This window comes from Ammospiza nelsoni, chromosome 2 (assembly GCF_027579445.1).
Source record: "Ammospiza nelsoni isolate bAmmNel1 chromosome 2, bAmmNel1.pri, whole genome shotgun sequence".
Taxonomy (NCBI): domain Eukaryota; kingdom Metazoa; phylum Chordata; class Aves; order Passeriformes; family Passerellidae; genus Ammospiza; species Ammospiza nelsoni.
In genome coordinates, this window is record NC_080634.1 from 33,536,119 (window position 1) to 33,550,105 (window position 13,987).

Consider the following 13,987-nt stretch of genomic DNA (forward strand, 5'->3'; position numbering starts at 1 on the left):
TTTGCAGTGGGAGAGGAATCTGGGTTCCTCAGCTTCCTTAAAGGAGACCTGATAGTTCTGGACCAGGACACAGGAGAACAAGTGATGAACTCGGGGTGGGCTAATGGGTTCAATGAGCGGACCAAGCAGAGAGGGGATTTCCCAACTGATTCCGTCTATGTCTTGCCTACCGTCACCATGCCTCCGTTGGAGATTGTGGTAAGCAGTCTTATGGAATTACACAACTTGGTACAATGTCCTGGGAGGTCAAAGCCTTCATGGAGTGCTTAGATCTGGCCAAGTCTCCCTGAACGTAAGGCAGAAACCAAAGAGGATGAGAGAGGTGACAAGCTGTCCAAGGCAAAAGTGATCTCAGCCTTTCTTCTGATCTTGGCACTCAGGACACCACAAACTTGTGGCTTGGAATGTCCATGAATTGCGCTAAATCCTTCCAGCTGGCCTGATTGCTTAAAGGTGTGTTTGTGGTTGGAGGGAACTGCTACATTCACATGTGGAGCTGTAGGTTCCAGAGCACAGTATCTTCCTTAGGAAGTGATCAACAATATGGAAATAATTGTTATTCCTTGCATCAGTGACTGAGAATGGCAGAGAGAAATGACAACTGTGCAGTTCTAACTGACTGTTCACAGGAATTGATGGATTATTCTCACTTTCACTGTTCTTGTTTTGTATCTGCTTCCTCTCTTTGAATACATCAGATACCAGGTAACAGAGAGCTTTTCATCCCACAGGCCCTGGTCACAATGACCCCTGACCAACGACAAGATGTTATCAGAACCTCACAGATGGCAGTTTCAGACAGTGAAGAAAGAGTAAAGCCGTACACCTTGGAGGAATTTTCCTATGATTATTTTAGGTGATTTTTTTTTAACCATTCTCAAAAATTATAGGAGTCCATCTGCAGGTAGCTTGGGAATCGGGAAATTTTTGCTGCTGAGAAAGACTCTAAATACCCCATTGTGTGACTTTGTACAACTGCAACTTTTGGTTTAGGTCATGGCATTTGAGCTGCAGGTTTTCCACAGACAAGGTTTTGTAAAGTATTTCTTCTCAGCAGAGGTGTAGCAATTTGAAATTTAATATTATGTGGGAGGATGTTCTTAAGGCTATATAGGAATTTTCATCTCAGTTCCAAAAATTTAAATGCGCACCACTGCTGAATGCAGCTGACCAAAGCTCCCATTTCTGTTTGGATGGGCTGGCAATCCAAACAGGCAGATCAGATCCTCTGAGATGTCTTCCCCTTGTCAGGCTTATGCTAGGTGATATTCTTTAAGTGTGGCTGCCTGACCATTCATTGCCATCATCCTTCCTGTGGCTAGAAGCTTTTTGGGATAGCGTTGGTGATTGTGGTGTCATTAGTGAGGTAGGGTCTATAAGAGACTCTTCTGAGCCATAGGAGAGTACAAGTGGTTCTCTTTGAGCAGAGCTGGATACTTGTTAAATCATGATGTCCCTTTTGATGTAAGGGTTCATTAGCTACATGCCGTGAGTAACCATCCTAGGTGAAACATTGGCCATAAGCTGTTTCTTATGATCCCTGTAATCTCTCTACCTCTTGCTTTGTGTTTGCCACCAGACCACCTCCAAAGCACACCCTCAGCCGGGTCATGATCACCAAGAGCCGTGGAAAGGACAAGCTGTGGTGTTACACCCGTGAGCCCATCAAACAGCCGCTGCTGAAGAAGATCCTGGGCAGCGAGGAGCTGTCCCAAGAAGCCTGTATGGCCTTTATTGATATCCTTCCTCTGCTTGGGAGTCCCCTTGGGAAACAGGTCTGACAGGCAAAGAGCTGAACTGGCTCTTTAGGGCTCCGAGCAAAGCCCAAAGAAAGGTTTGAGGTCTCTTTTAAAGGCTGTGGGACATGCAACAGGCTTGGAAATGGGTCTGCACCACAAATCTGTACCTTAAGCATCCTTGAAATCTGAGGTGTGTCTACTTCTTAATCAGTGAGGATTCAGGGACCAGTTGTTGGGTCCTGCTGATCCACACACACTGACACTGTTCTGTCTTGGTTCAGCTGACTCTCTTCCAAATGAACCTGCTGTGGATGGCCACAGCCCTAGTCAGTCCACGTGGCCTTAGAGACAGAGTTTGATGCCAGAATATCCCTTTGCAGCCACTTCTGTAGTCATGTGTAGGATGTCTTTAGCAACATCATCAACAGACGGCCTTCACCAAATATCCCAGTTAGCTCATCCTTGACTCCCACCTCCCACCTGTGCTGAAATATATGGGTGACTACCCATCCAAAAGGACCCGCTCAGTCAATGAGCTGACAGACCAAATATTTGAAGGTGCCTTGAAAGCTGAACCCCTAAAGGATGAAATCTACTGCCAGACCCTCAAGCAGCTCACAGACAACCACATCAAGTAAGAGCTCTTTGTTCTCCTTGGCCCAAGTGCACTAGACTGTGTTGGGCAAAGCAACATCTGAAGTGTCCGTGCCATGAGTGATTTTCTTTTCCTCCTGGGTCTCTTCTTGTGCAGATACAGTGAAGAGAAAGGCTGGGAGCTGTTGTGGCTGTGTACAGGCCTTTTCCCTCCGAGTAACATCCTCCTGCCCCACGTCCAGAGGTTCCTGCAATCCCGGAAACATCACCCCTTGGCAGCAGACTGCATCCAGAGACTCCAGAAAGCCTTGAGGTATGGCACTGAAAGACTCCCAGTCCTGACTGTACCACAACTTCCAAATATGTGTGAAAAAATACAGCTGGGAGATATTTTGATGTCTGGGGGCACAGTGAAAGCTCACAGCCTCTCTCTGTTCCACCAAACTGATTGAAAGGGACATTGGGTTTCTTATAAGCAGTGCAGAAAAATAGAAATTAATCAACTTCGTCCAGGTCCATTGCAGTCACTTTCTTCCTTTTTGGAAGAAAAATAATATTAAGAAAATAGCTGAAGTTACTCAAAAGGATATGCATTAAAATTGGAAGATTTAAAAAAAGGATTCTTGCTATGATGATGCTGTGACACTTGCCACTGTGTGTTTTTCAGGAATGGATCCAGAAAATACCCACCCCATCTGGTAGAAGTGGAAGCCATTCAACACAAAACAACCCAAATTTTCCACAAGGTTTACTTCCCTGATGACACTGATGAGGTAAATGTGGGAGAAGGAAATTCTTTTCTGTCAGGATGGTTGTCAATTTTCTTATTCTCAAAAATCTCAGAAGAGGCTGATATTGGTTCTGATTCAGAAAAGCTCAGCCTTTCCAGAAGCCTCTGGGCCAAAGCATAACAAGGAAAATCCATCCTTGTCTACTCAGATTTGTTGTGAGCTGTGTTTTTCAAGACATGGGTGCTTTGCTGGTGTTCACTGAAGGCTTTAGAGTATGACTGCAGACAGAGGGAAACTGGATGGGCTAATCTATTCACTCACAGTTGAACACAAGCTCTCAGGCCTTGGCTCTCAGTTATTTGGAGTATAACCAACAGATGTTGTCCCCCAATGATACTCAAAGGGGTACCATGATGGCCCCCCCAGGAATTGGGCAGACAATTGCAGCACTGGCAATTAGGTGACTGAAATTACCCCCTCTGACCTGAGATGACACAGAAATGATACCTGCACTCAGGAAGCTGTCACTAAGCATCTTACATGCTGGAAAGGCAGCTAATCATACTGATGCCAGAGCAGATAGGCATGTCCTTGCAGATACTGCTGTCTCACCTACTGATTGGTCTTTCTATGAGGCTCACATTTCTCTCTTTCCTCATACCCCTGGGTACAACTAAATTTCTGTATTTCTAAATGGGTTTATTTGTAAAACAGTCCACACCCATGGAAGGAAAAGGATGATTCCTCTGCCGCAGCTGGAATTGCCCTTGTTTATCTGTAATGGAGAGCTGAGGGAACTCTTGGGGTTTCTCATCACTTTGAGTATTTTTTCCTAATGGCAATGCAATGAGCATGACACTACTTCATACACATGCCTCTATGTGAGAGCCAGTAGAAAGAGGCAGTAGGCAGCACTTCTACGCTTGGACAGGTGTGCTGTGATCCATTTGGCCATGGAAGTCACCAGGTGGAGAGAGTGGCATCATTCCAGTACAACATGCATCTGCACTGATGTGGTGCTGAGCACTAGCAGCGCTAATCCCCAAATCAGACTCTTGTGGGATGTGGAACGTGGGTCCTGGTAGTTTGGTGGTTCAATGGTGATCAAAAGCTTAAGTTCCTTAAACTGCTAGGAGCTGAATCTCATTAAGTGGGCAGAGCAGAACTGAGGCAATGCAAATGCTGAGCACAGCTCAAAAGGCAAAACCAGAATTGGAATGTGCATACAAAGGGGACAGACCTTTAAATATCCCATGCTTTAGATATCCATTAAACAGGAATCATTTTCCCTTTATTCAGCTATCTAGAAGCCAGGCATCTGGCTTAGACCTAGTCTAAGCCAGGCATTTGACTTCTTCATCATCACTGGAGAGACAGGACAAATCAGCCTGGAGATCTCTCACTCTGTCTTTCCCACCCCTCTTTCCTCATGCAAATCTGATCCAACTTCACTGTTGGATCAGAAAAATCTCTTGCATTGCCTGGACAGCTCTGGATAAGCCAGTACAGAATATAGATACAGCATCACAAAGAACAGTGGTACAGCAGTAGCATGACAGAGCTTCTGCAGACATCCCTTCAATGCCCGGAGCCCCAGTCCACAGTATCACTGATTTCACTGGTAGTGGGCATCTAAACCCCTTTGTGGGCATCTAAACCCCTTTGTGCATGTGCACCTGGAGGTCCTCAAAGAGAGCAAAAAGTGGAAATTAACCCTTAGATGGCAGTGGTGATCTTCCTCTCTTTGTAGGCATTTGAGGTGGAATCGAGCACAAAAGCCAAGGACTTCTGCCAGAACATCTCCAACAGGCTGCTCCTGAAGTCCTCTGAGGGCTTCAGCCTCTTTGTCAAAATCTCCGACAAGGTGAGTGACCCACCCAGGGGCTGAGGCAGCTCTGAGGTACCCAGGATAACCCACTTGGCAGTAGGTACACGCTGGTGGAGCCAGAGCCATGTGGTGAGAAGCATTTCTCTACAAGCTGTGTGGCATTCCTAAGTGAGATCTGACCTGATGCAGGTGAGGTTTGCAGTCCCACAGCCCTGACTTACAGCAGTCACCCCAAAGAACTTAAAGCACAGACAGGCAAAGCTCTCCTAGCCTGTTGCTGAGTTGGTTTTATAAGAAAGGACTAAGTAAGAAAAATGTGCAGCTTAGAGCTGCCTCTGGCAACTGAGAGAAATCTCTGGAGATAGTCATCAGAAAGGGAAAGGAAGGGTTGTGGTGGAACAAGTTGCAATAAGGAGTAATGGGTGAAATTAGAGACAGAGCCTGAAGCAAGGTGCTGGCATTGGCTTTCTCACGTCAGCAGTTCATAACACATCAGTGTAAGAAGTGCAAAGCAGTGAGCACAACCACAGGAGATGGGCTGGGCAATGGCCAACCCTGCCTGTGGAGTCTTGCCACTTGTTTGGGGCACCTCAATATAAGAAGGAAATAAAGGTGTTAAAAAGGGCTACTACAATGGTGCAGGTCCTTGAGGGGAAGGTGTGTGAGGAGCAGCTGAGGTCACTTGCCTTGTTCAGCCTGGAGAAGAGGAGACTGAGAGGAGACCTCATTGCAGTCTGCAACTTCCTCATGAGGGGAAGGGAAGGGGAAGACACTAATCTCTTTCTCTGGGGTGATCAGTGATGGGACTCAAAGGAATGGCATGAAGCTGTGCCAGGGAACATTTAGGTTGGATACTAGGAAAAGGTTCTTCACACAAAGGGTGGTTTGGCACTGGAGCAGGCTCCCCAGGGAGGTGGTCATGGCACCAAGCCTGACAGAGTTCAAGGAGTATTTGTACAATGCTCTCAGGCACATGGTGTGATTCTTACAGATATCCTGTGCAGGGCCAGAAGATGGACTTTGATGATCATTCTGGATCTCTTCCAACTCAGGATATTCTGTGATTCTACTGTATGACTTATTTGCTCAGCTTTTGTGACTATGTGCTGTGTCCCCCAGGTCATCAGTGTGCCGGAGGGAGATTTCTTCTTTGACTTTGTGAGACACCTGACAGACTGGATAAAGAAAGCAAGACCAGCAAAAGATGGTAATGATGATTTTTTTCCCAGCATGGGTCACACACAGCCTTCCACTGCCCTCCATGCCTTTCAAACAATATTGACCACATAGTCTGCCACAAGCATTGGAACAGGCTGTTCACAGAAATGGTGGAATCACTGTCCTCTAGTGTTCAAAAAAATGTAGGTGTGGTGCTTAGGGACATGGCTTTGTGGTGCTCCTGGCCATGTTGGGTTAATCGTTGGGCTTGATCTTATAGGTCTTTTCCAACCTCAGTGATTCTGTGATCCTGTGATCTGTTGGGCCACACTGGTGGGAGTGGTGCTCTCTGCACCATCCCTGGGGACATCATCTGGGAGGTGATCCATCCAGGAGCAGCAAAACCTCTGCTCCAAGGCTCTTCCTGGCCCCTGTGAGAAGCACCTGCTGGAGGCCATCTCTCCAGGAAGTGCCTGCAGGAAGGTTTCAGTGGTGGGATTCATCTCACCTCACTGACCACATCCAAAGTGGAACTGGCTGCAGCTCTGCTGAATTTACCAGTGGCTGTAAGACACAGGTGCCTCCAGGGTACAACTCTGTCCTGTGTTAGGCATGGGTGCTATCAATGAAGTACGGTTATGCAAGTGAACCCAGACACTTTTCCCACCTTATTAAAGCCTTGCATGGCAGTGACGTGGTTTGTTGTGCAAAGTCAGAGCCCAGCTGGCCTTGTGAATGTCCCTGTCCCTGCAGGCTCTGGTGGCACATGGGCACTGCTGGATGCAGACACTGATTGCCAGCTGATACTCACACTAGGTGTTATGTTTGCTTCACTTGCCCAGGTATAGTGCCTTCCCTCACCTACCAAGTGTTCTTCATGAAAAAACTGTGGACCAACACAACGCCTGGAAAGGACTCAATGGCGGACTCAATCTTCCACTATTACCAGGTGTGCTAGGACTCTGCAGTAGCAGTGGAGACTTGGGAGGGATTAGGAGTGGGTTGCAAAGGCTTGTCCACCTGCAGATGTTCACAGGGAACAGCCTCTTAACCAGGGGCTGGATACCTCCACAAACTCCATTTAGCATGTAAGAGTGAAGGTGCACAGACATGGTCTCTATCTTTCTGCTGTTCTTTCCTCCGTGCAGGAGTTACCAAAGTACCTGCGTGGCTACCACAAGTGCTCACGGGAGGAGGTCCTGCAGCTGGCAGCTCTCATCTACCGGGTCAAGTTTGAGGATGACAAGTCCTATTTCCCCAGCATCCCCAAACTCCTGAAGGAGTTGGTGCCTCAGGACCTCATCCGGCAGCTCTCTCCAGATGACTGGAAAAGGGTAAACCAGCAGCTTGATTCATACACCAGACCTGGCTGAGAGAAGCCCAGTCTCTTAGGTGACTTGTCTGACATTCAGTGTTGAATTTGGACTGCCAAAATCAGTGACACCTGGTCCTTCTGGAGCCTTACCAGAGCTTCAGCTTCCATGGCATCACTAAGAGGAGAGATTGTACTTGCATGTTCACATACACATGCCTTGCCCCAGGTTTTCTTGGCCTGAGACTGTGGCTGTACTGGTGGATGCAAAGCCAGATGGAAACATGCTAAGAGATGTTCTTATGAAGAGGTGGTCTGTCATTTAATGCAGACTACTGCTTTACACAGGGAGAGCTGTGGCACAGGTGCAAACAGGTCTAGCCTTAAAATATTAGAGGTATCTCACTGCCAAGTAATAGGCCAATAAGTGCTTTCTGTTTCCTGTCTGATATCAGGATCTCTGGGCTGAAGGTCTCTCAGTCTCCTCTGCTGCATAAATTGGATAATCACAATTTATAATCTCTTTAATGGAGTCAGCAGCTCAGCTTATTTAAAAAGGACCCGCCTTTGTTCCAGGCCCTGCTCCGGTGACCAGCCAGCACATTTTTGAAGTGTTATTGGAACAGAGGCTAGAACCAAACATCAAGGTTGGGTTGGGCAGAACCCAGAGCAAGCTGCTCTAGTGGAAGGCAGCCCCATCCACTGCAGGAGAGTTGGGCTAGATGACCTTTCAAAGGTCCCTTGCAACCCAAACTCTTCTATGAGTCTATAATTGTGGAACTGATGCTCCTTTTCTCCAAACATCCCTGGTGCCAGGTTCTGCAAACCCTCCATCTCTGTTGTGTTCTCTGTTGCAGTCCGTCGTGGCATACTACAACAAACACGCAGGCAAAACAAGAGAAGAAGCCAAGCTTGCCTTTCTAAAGATTATCTTCAAGTGGCCTACATTTGGATCAGCATTCTTTGAAGTGAAGGTACCTGCCCTAGGGTTCTCTGGCAGCTTTTAGCCAAGATCAGGAGCCCTGTACCACAGAGGGGTTTCAGATCTGAACTAGACTGGGACAATCCTGATGAAACAGGGAAAAATGTAATATGCTTAATTGGAGACCTGCAAACACATTTGTTCATTGCTGATCTCCCTCTTTACCCAGACAGAAGCATTGTAGAGCTTCAGCATATCTCAGTCATTGGGGCTGTTCCCACAGCTGTGCTGCTGAACACACAAGAGCTCTTCTCTGTTTGGCCAAGGCAAAGGGGAACCTGTTTTTTTTTTCCCAGGGATGTGTCTGTACCCACCACAAACCAAATCCAGACCATCCACCGTGGCACTACAGTTCCATCAAGGACAGTAGAAGCCAGTGCTGTCAGAAGAAGACAGGGAGAGAGGAAATAGGAAGGGGTCTGATTTTGCTTGACATGTCCCCTAACCAGATCATCACTTTTCCAACAGCAAACTACAGAGCCAAATTATCCAGAAATCCTCCTAATTGCCATCAATAAGCATGGAGTCAGCCTCATCGATCCCAAAACCAAGGTAAGCAAAACTTGGGTATTCACCAGATACTCCTGAGCCCAGTCCCCAGGCCCTTATGGAAGACATCCCAAGGAGCATGTTGTTCAGTACTTAGAGAGTTCTCTTTAAGCCAGGTTAGAAAGGCTGGATAGACAGAAAATTTTCTGGAGACAGAAATTCACTGTTGCACTGAGGCAGCCCAGACTTTTTCAACAAAATACAGATTGAGAGCATCAACTATTAGGGCCCTGTACCTGGAGGATGCACACACTCCTTCCTTAATCCTTTCACAGGCAATAGGACAGGAGTTGGAGTAAATGAGATCCTACTAGTTACTTCCACCACCTGCATCACCATTCTATAGTGTAGCAGTCCTCCACAAGCTCTGGAGGATCTGGTCTTGATCTCACTACCATTCCCACGAGTCTCATCACAGTAAGACATCCTTGGCCTGCTGTGATGGAAAGTGAACAGCGACAATGAGAAGTGTCCACAGCCCCTCATGGAAGTTGAGGCTCTCTTGCATGTTGAGTGTCAGTTTTGTGTTCCCACCAGGATATTCTCATCACTCACCCCTTCACCAAGATCTCCAACTGGAGCAGTGGCAACACGTATTTCCACATAACCATTGGCAACTTGGTGAGAGGAAGCAAGCTGCTCTGTGAGACCTCCCTGGTAAGAAGCATTTAAGATTGGACCAAATCCTGACTTTGGATTTGGCAGCAAATTGTGTCTCAGGAATTCTCTGGGCTGAAAATGGTCTCTCAGAAGAGCCACTGATACAATTTTTTTCTTCTGAATTTCCCATGGCTCTGCTCAATGAATCAGGGCTTTCACTTGGTCCACCATCCAACTAACAAGCAAGCCTAAGGTGCTTGGGATGTTGCTGTGTCAAGAGCATGAGTGACTGCTCCCTATAACTGGACTGAAAAACACACTAAAGCTGATATGGGCTCAAGGGGTACTCCTGAGCCCTTTAACCAATACCATTTACCCAGCTTGTCCCTAGTAACAATCACAGCAATAAACTTTCTCCTAGACTATCTTAAACCCAAAGCACAAAGGATAAAAATTCCTTTTGGATTGTTACTAATCCGAGGCATTCAGTATTTTGTTGGCCATTTGAAAATTTATGTCCTGTCCAAAGCTCCCCTTGTCCTCAGCCTCAGCAGCATCCTGGGACAGGGAACTCCTTCATCTCAAAGTTGCAAATTATGTTTGGACAGTATTCTTTGTGGTGGTGACATTTCACCCAAGGAAAATGGTGGAATAGGTCAAAATGTACCTGAAAATTTGCAAAGCAAGAACTGGTAGCCAGTGTGTTCAGGAGGCTCAAGCCAGACACTGTAAGGCGTGCTCCAGAGGCTGGTAACATCTTCCCTCTCCTCCTCAGGGGTACAAGATGGATGATCTTTTGACCTCATACATCAGCCAGATGCTAACAGCCATGAGCAAACAGAGGAGTGCAAAGGGTAGCAAGTGAACTGCAAGAAGCCACTGGCACATGGTCATGGGGCTGATTCACCAGCTGAGGGCTGTGGGATACCCGTGCAGCTGGGCAAGAAACTTTGCCTTCCAGATGTGGAAGATGAGCCGAACACCATCAGGGAGTTCAATGGACTCTGACCTTGAGGGCTCCAATCCCACCTCCCCTTCCAGCGAAGATGACTATCTCTGACCTCCTACTCACCTTCCTCACCCTGCATCCCAACTCAATCCTACACCTCAAAGATTTCCAGGGGACACCACTGCTCTCAGAGAGTGACCAAGGCAAAGACACTCCAGCAGGAGGTCACAAAGGCTCTTGGATGAGGATTTTTGTGTGTGTGTGTGTCTGTGTGTGTGTGTGGCTTGCTTTGTTTTCATTTGTTGTTTTTTTCTTAAATATGAGAGCTGTTAGGATGCTAACATGTTTTTGGTGAAGTTCTGGGAATTTCAGGTTTGAAGAGGAATAAGAGAGCCCTGACCCATGCTGGAAAGATTTCCAGTGAACACTGCAGGGCTTGTTTTTTAGTCATTACAAAAGAATACACTGTGTTCTTAAGATGTACAGAAAGAAAAAGCAGGGAGGGAGGAGCACATTTTAACTAGGAATCAGAATAAACAAACTACTGATCAAACAGGCTAGTGTACTAAAGTCCTATCCGTGCAATGCTGGAAATATTTAAAGAACAAATTTTGAAGGTTTGTTTCTTCTTCTATTTATTTTTTAAAATATTAAAAAGGAAAAAAAGAAATCCTGTATTTCGTGCCGGTATCTGGATGCTGACGTGCAGAACAATCCCTTGCCCAGAGACCCCCCAAGAGCCATGACTGCCAGAGGCTGAGTAAGGCACATCTTTCTCAACCTAAGGGTTCAGCTGGAAGCGAAGCTTGGAAAATTAATTATCTCCTTTTGCTCCCTGTGTCCAGAAAAATTAACCTTAACTTTTGCTGCAAACCTCAATATGGATATAGGGGTTTTGAACACCCCATGCTTGGAAGACTGAAGCCAAGCCTATGTTGGGCTGTAATTCAAACATTAGCTTGGCCATCGGGTTTGTACCAGCTGATGATTTTATTGTGGTTTTTGTGTGTGTTTCTGTGTAAAGCAGCTCTTCATGAGTCCTAGCTGGATCTGAACCACTCACAGAAGGGCAGACCCTTGATTTTGGTGGTCTTTTCTCCATCTTTGATTGGCTGTACTCATCTGCTGGCTGTTTGTCTCATCTGCCACCCAATGCCACACAGTGCGGACCAGCCCACTTTGGAGCAGAGACAGGACCTGCTGGCAGAGAGGAGGCTGAAACCACGTTGTGTCTGGGAGGATGCAGGAGAGAAGCCTGGGGGGTGCCTTTCCAAAATCCAGGCTTCAAAGACATGGTATCAAGAGAAGGGACAATTGTCCACCAAGATCTGGTGTTGTTGTAACCCACACTGAGTGGATCTCAGTAGATGTTGAGGCCTCTCTTGTTCCTGTGCATTGGGCTGGGTTTGACTGCTTTGTACAAGTCCATATTGTGGGGTGTCATGTGCTGCTGTGTTAGGCTCAGCTGAGCTCAGGTCTGCAGCACCATGGTGTGCCAGGCAGAATTGGTAGTGCTGCCTACCAGACCTCGAGGACTGTGACATTCAAGTGGGATGCAGCAGTGACTTACGACTTTGGTTGCTCCATCAAAGAGAATGAGAGGCTGAATGGGGACATCCACCAGCCAGACAGGGCTGCTAGGAGATCCCCTTCCTCCATTATCCCCTACCCAAAGCACTCTGGTGATGGGAGCACGGTTACACCAAGGCTACATTGGGAGCCCAGCTGCCTTCTCACCATCCATCTCTGACATTTCTCTCCCTTCCCCAGCTGCTATGATCCAGCTGTCCCAGGGATCCCACTTGTCCTTAGACACATGCCTATCATCACCACATCATCACTGCTTTTTCTGAGTCTCCAGCCATCCCTGCCACCCATTGCACACTCAGCAGATGATGCAGCACAGCAGTGTTTTCCAGAGCTGTCCTGGGTCATCTTTCCCCTGCCACCACCCTCCACTTACAGCTCTGTTGGCATCCCATGCACCCCATAATTTTGGGCGGGGCTGGGACTCTGTGTGTGTGCCTGTGTGTCTTATGTATTAGCATCTGCTGGCCTCTTTGTATTCACACCAAGCGATGTAACATGAAAAAACATGTGTCCAAGTGAAATACTCTAATTAAAAAGCATCAAGTGGCTTGTGGGAGGCTGTTCTGCACTGTGCAGTCATGGTGACATCTCCAGGGGAGGGATGGGAATCAGGGCTCCCGAGTTGTTCTTGTGGACAAGACTTCTTGCACTGTGCAATTCCTGATGAGAGCAATTCCTGATTGTTCCATCAAGGGGGAACAACCCATCAGTGTACCTAGACTGGAAATTAATTGAAATCTTTTCTTTTGGGGTAAAAAAACCCACTGAAGTCCATTGCTTGTCCTCTTTGACAAGGGCTGAATCTTCCAGTCAAGTTCTGAGCCTAATCACTGCATGTAGGAAGTGTTGGGTGAAAAGTCTGTGTGTGGCAGTCAGACGACCTGTCATGTGCTTAACAAGGTGCCAGACCTTGCTAGCTGTGAAGCAACAAAATTAGTAGCTGAGATGTGACAGAGTGTAAAACATTAAAGGAAACCACAGGTCTAACTGGCCAGGCTCTGCCTAGACAAGGCTTCTGAGGATGAGGAGGGTGAGTACAGGGAGTTACCAGTGCATACTGGCCAAGCAGCAGCTAGATAACATGGATCAAAGAGCATTGAGGTGGCTTTTCCCAATGTACATTACAGGCAGTGGTTGGGCAGCCACAGCCAAGTCCCTCACTTGGACACCAGGGCACAGACTGAGGAGCCCATGGTGCACACCACACCTAACCCACACACACTCCCCACCTACTTTTGCTGCTCACTTTCCCTATGTGACTGGTACCCACAAAAAGTTATGAACCACCTATGTATGCAGGGCACGGGGAGGGGGATATAACACCATCCACTCCCCATATTTCATAGATCTGGAGCTGCTCTACAACAATTCATCAGCCCTTTAGCCTTTTTCCAAAGGAGGATCTTAATTTTTCACATTTCTAGCCTCCAAAATACTCCAAAATTACAACTTGGAAATGTTTGGGTGCTTCTCAGCACAGATAACTCTGAAACTTAATGCTGCCCTCTCATTTGTGATCACTTCATTTAACAAAAGGCTCACATATAAGAAATATCTGTAGTCTAGATTAGGTAAATACTGTATTCTTTCCCCTTCCCAGTTTGCTGAAATAAGAACAATTCAGGATAGGAGAGATAAAATGTATTTAAAACATCACTTGCAATTTACAAAAAACATATTCTTATTATCTCTTCAAGTAGAAAGATATGGCTTAAACCTGAGAGATGTTTACATCTCCCTTACAGAGCAGCCACTGTGTGCCAGCAGCCACTGGGAGAAATGAAAATTGGAATAAATCCCAGGCTGTAGTACAGGTGTACAGACCTTCCCAAGGGAAAAGCAAACACTTGGTGGAACCAATTCACACACAGCTCCATCCTTCTGAAGAAAAGTGGTTCTTACAGGTCATAGTCCCAGTAGCTACATGGCCAAGACACCGAAAAGTCCTTCAGCCC

The 13,987-nt window shown here is 46.8% G+C and overlaps 1 protein-coding gene across 2 annotated transcripts in view; it reads left to right on the forward strand.

Moving 5' to 3' along the window:
* The window catches only part of MYO7A (myosin VIIA), a 59,992-nt gene extending 47,407 nt beyond the window's left edge, over positions 1–12,585 (forward strand). For both annotated transcript variants that reach the window (XM_059493372.1, XM_059493371.1), the window contains 14 exons: positions 8–198; positions 732–856; positions 1,580–1,737; positions 2,220–2,373; positions 2,491–2,646; positions 3,001–3,106; positions 4,815–4,928; positions 6,012–6,099; positions 6,893–6,999; positions 7,199–7,384; positions 8,220–8,336; positions 8,813–8,896; positions 9,431–9,550; positions 10,269–12,585. In XM_059493372.1, the coding sequence (XP_059349355.1) occupies positions 8–198; positions 732–856; positions 1,580–1,737; positions 2,220–2,373; positions 2,491–2,646; positions 3,001–3,106; positions 4,815–4,928; positions 6,012–6,099; positions 6,893–6,999; positions 7,199–7,384; positions 8,220–8,336; positions 8,813–8,896; positions 9,431–9,550; positions 10,269–10,358 (1,796 nt within the window). In that variant the 3' untranslated portion in view covers positions 10,359–12,585. The remainder of the gene's footprint in view (positions 1–7; positions 199–731; positions 857–1,579; positions 1,738–2,219; positions 2,374–2,490; positions 2,647–3,000; positions 3,107–4,814; positions 4,929–6,011; positions 6,100–6,892; positions 7,000–7,198; positions 7,385–8,219; positions 8,337–8,812; positions 8,897–9,430; positions 9,551–10,268) is intronic.
* The last annotated feature ends 1,402 nt before the right edge of the window (positions 12,586–13,987 follow it).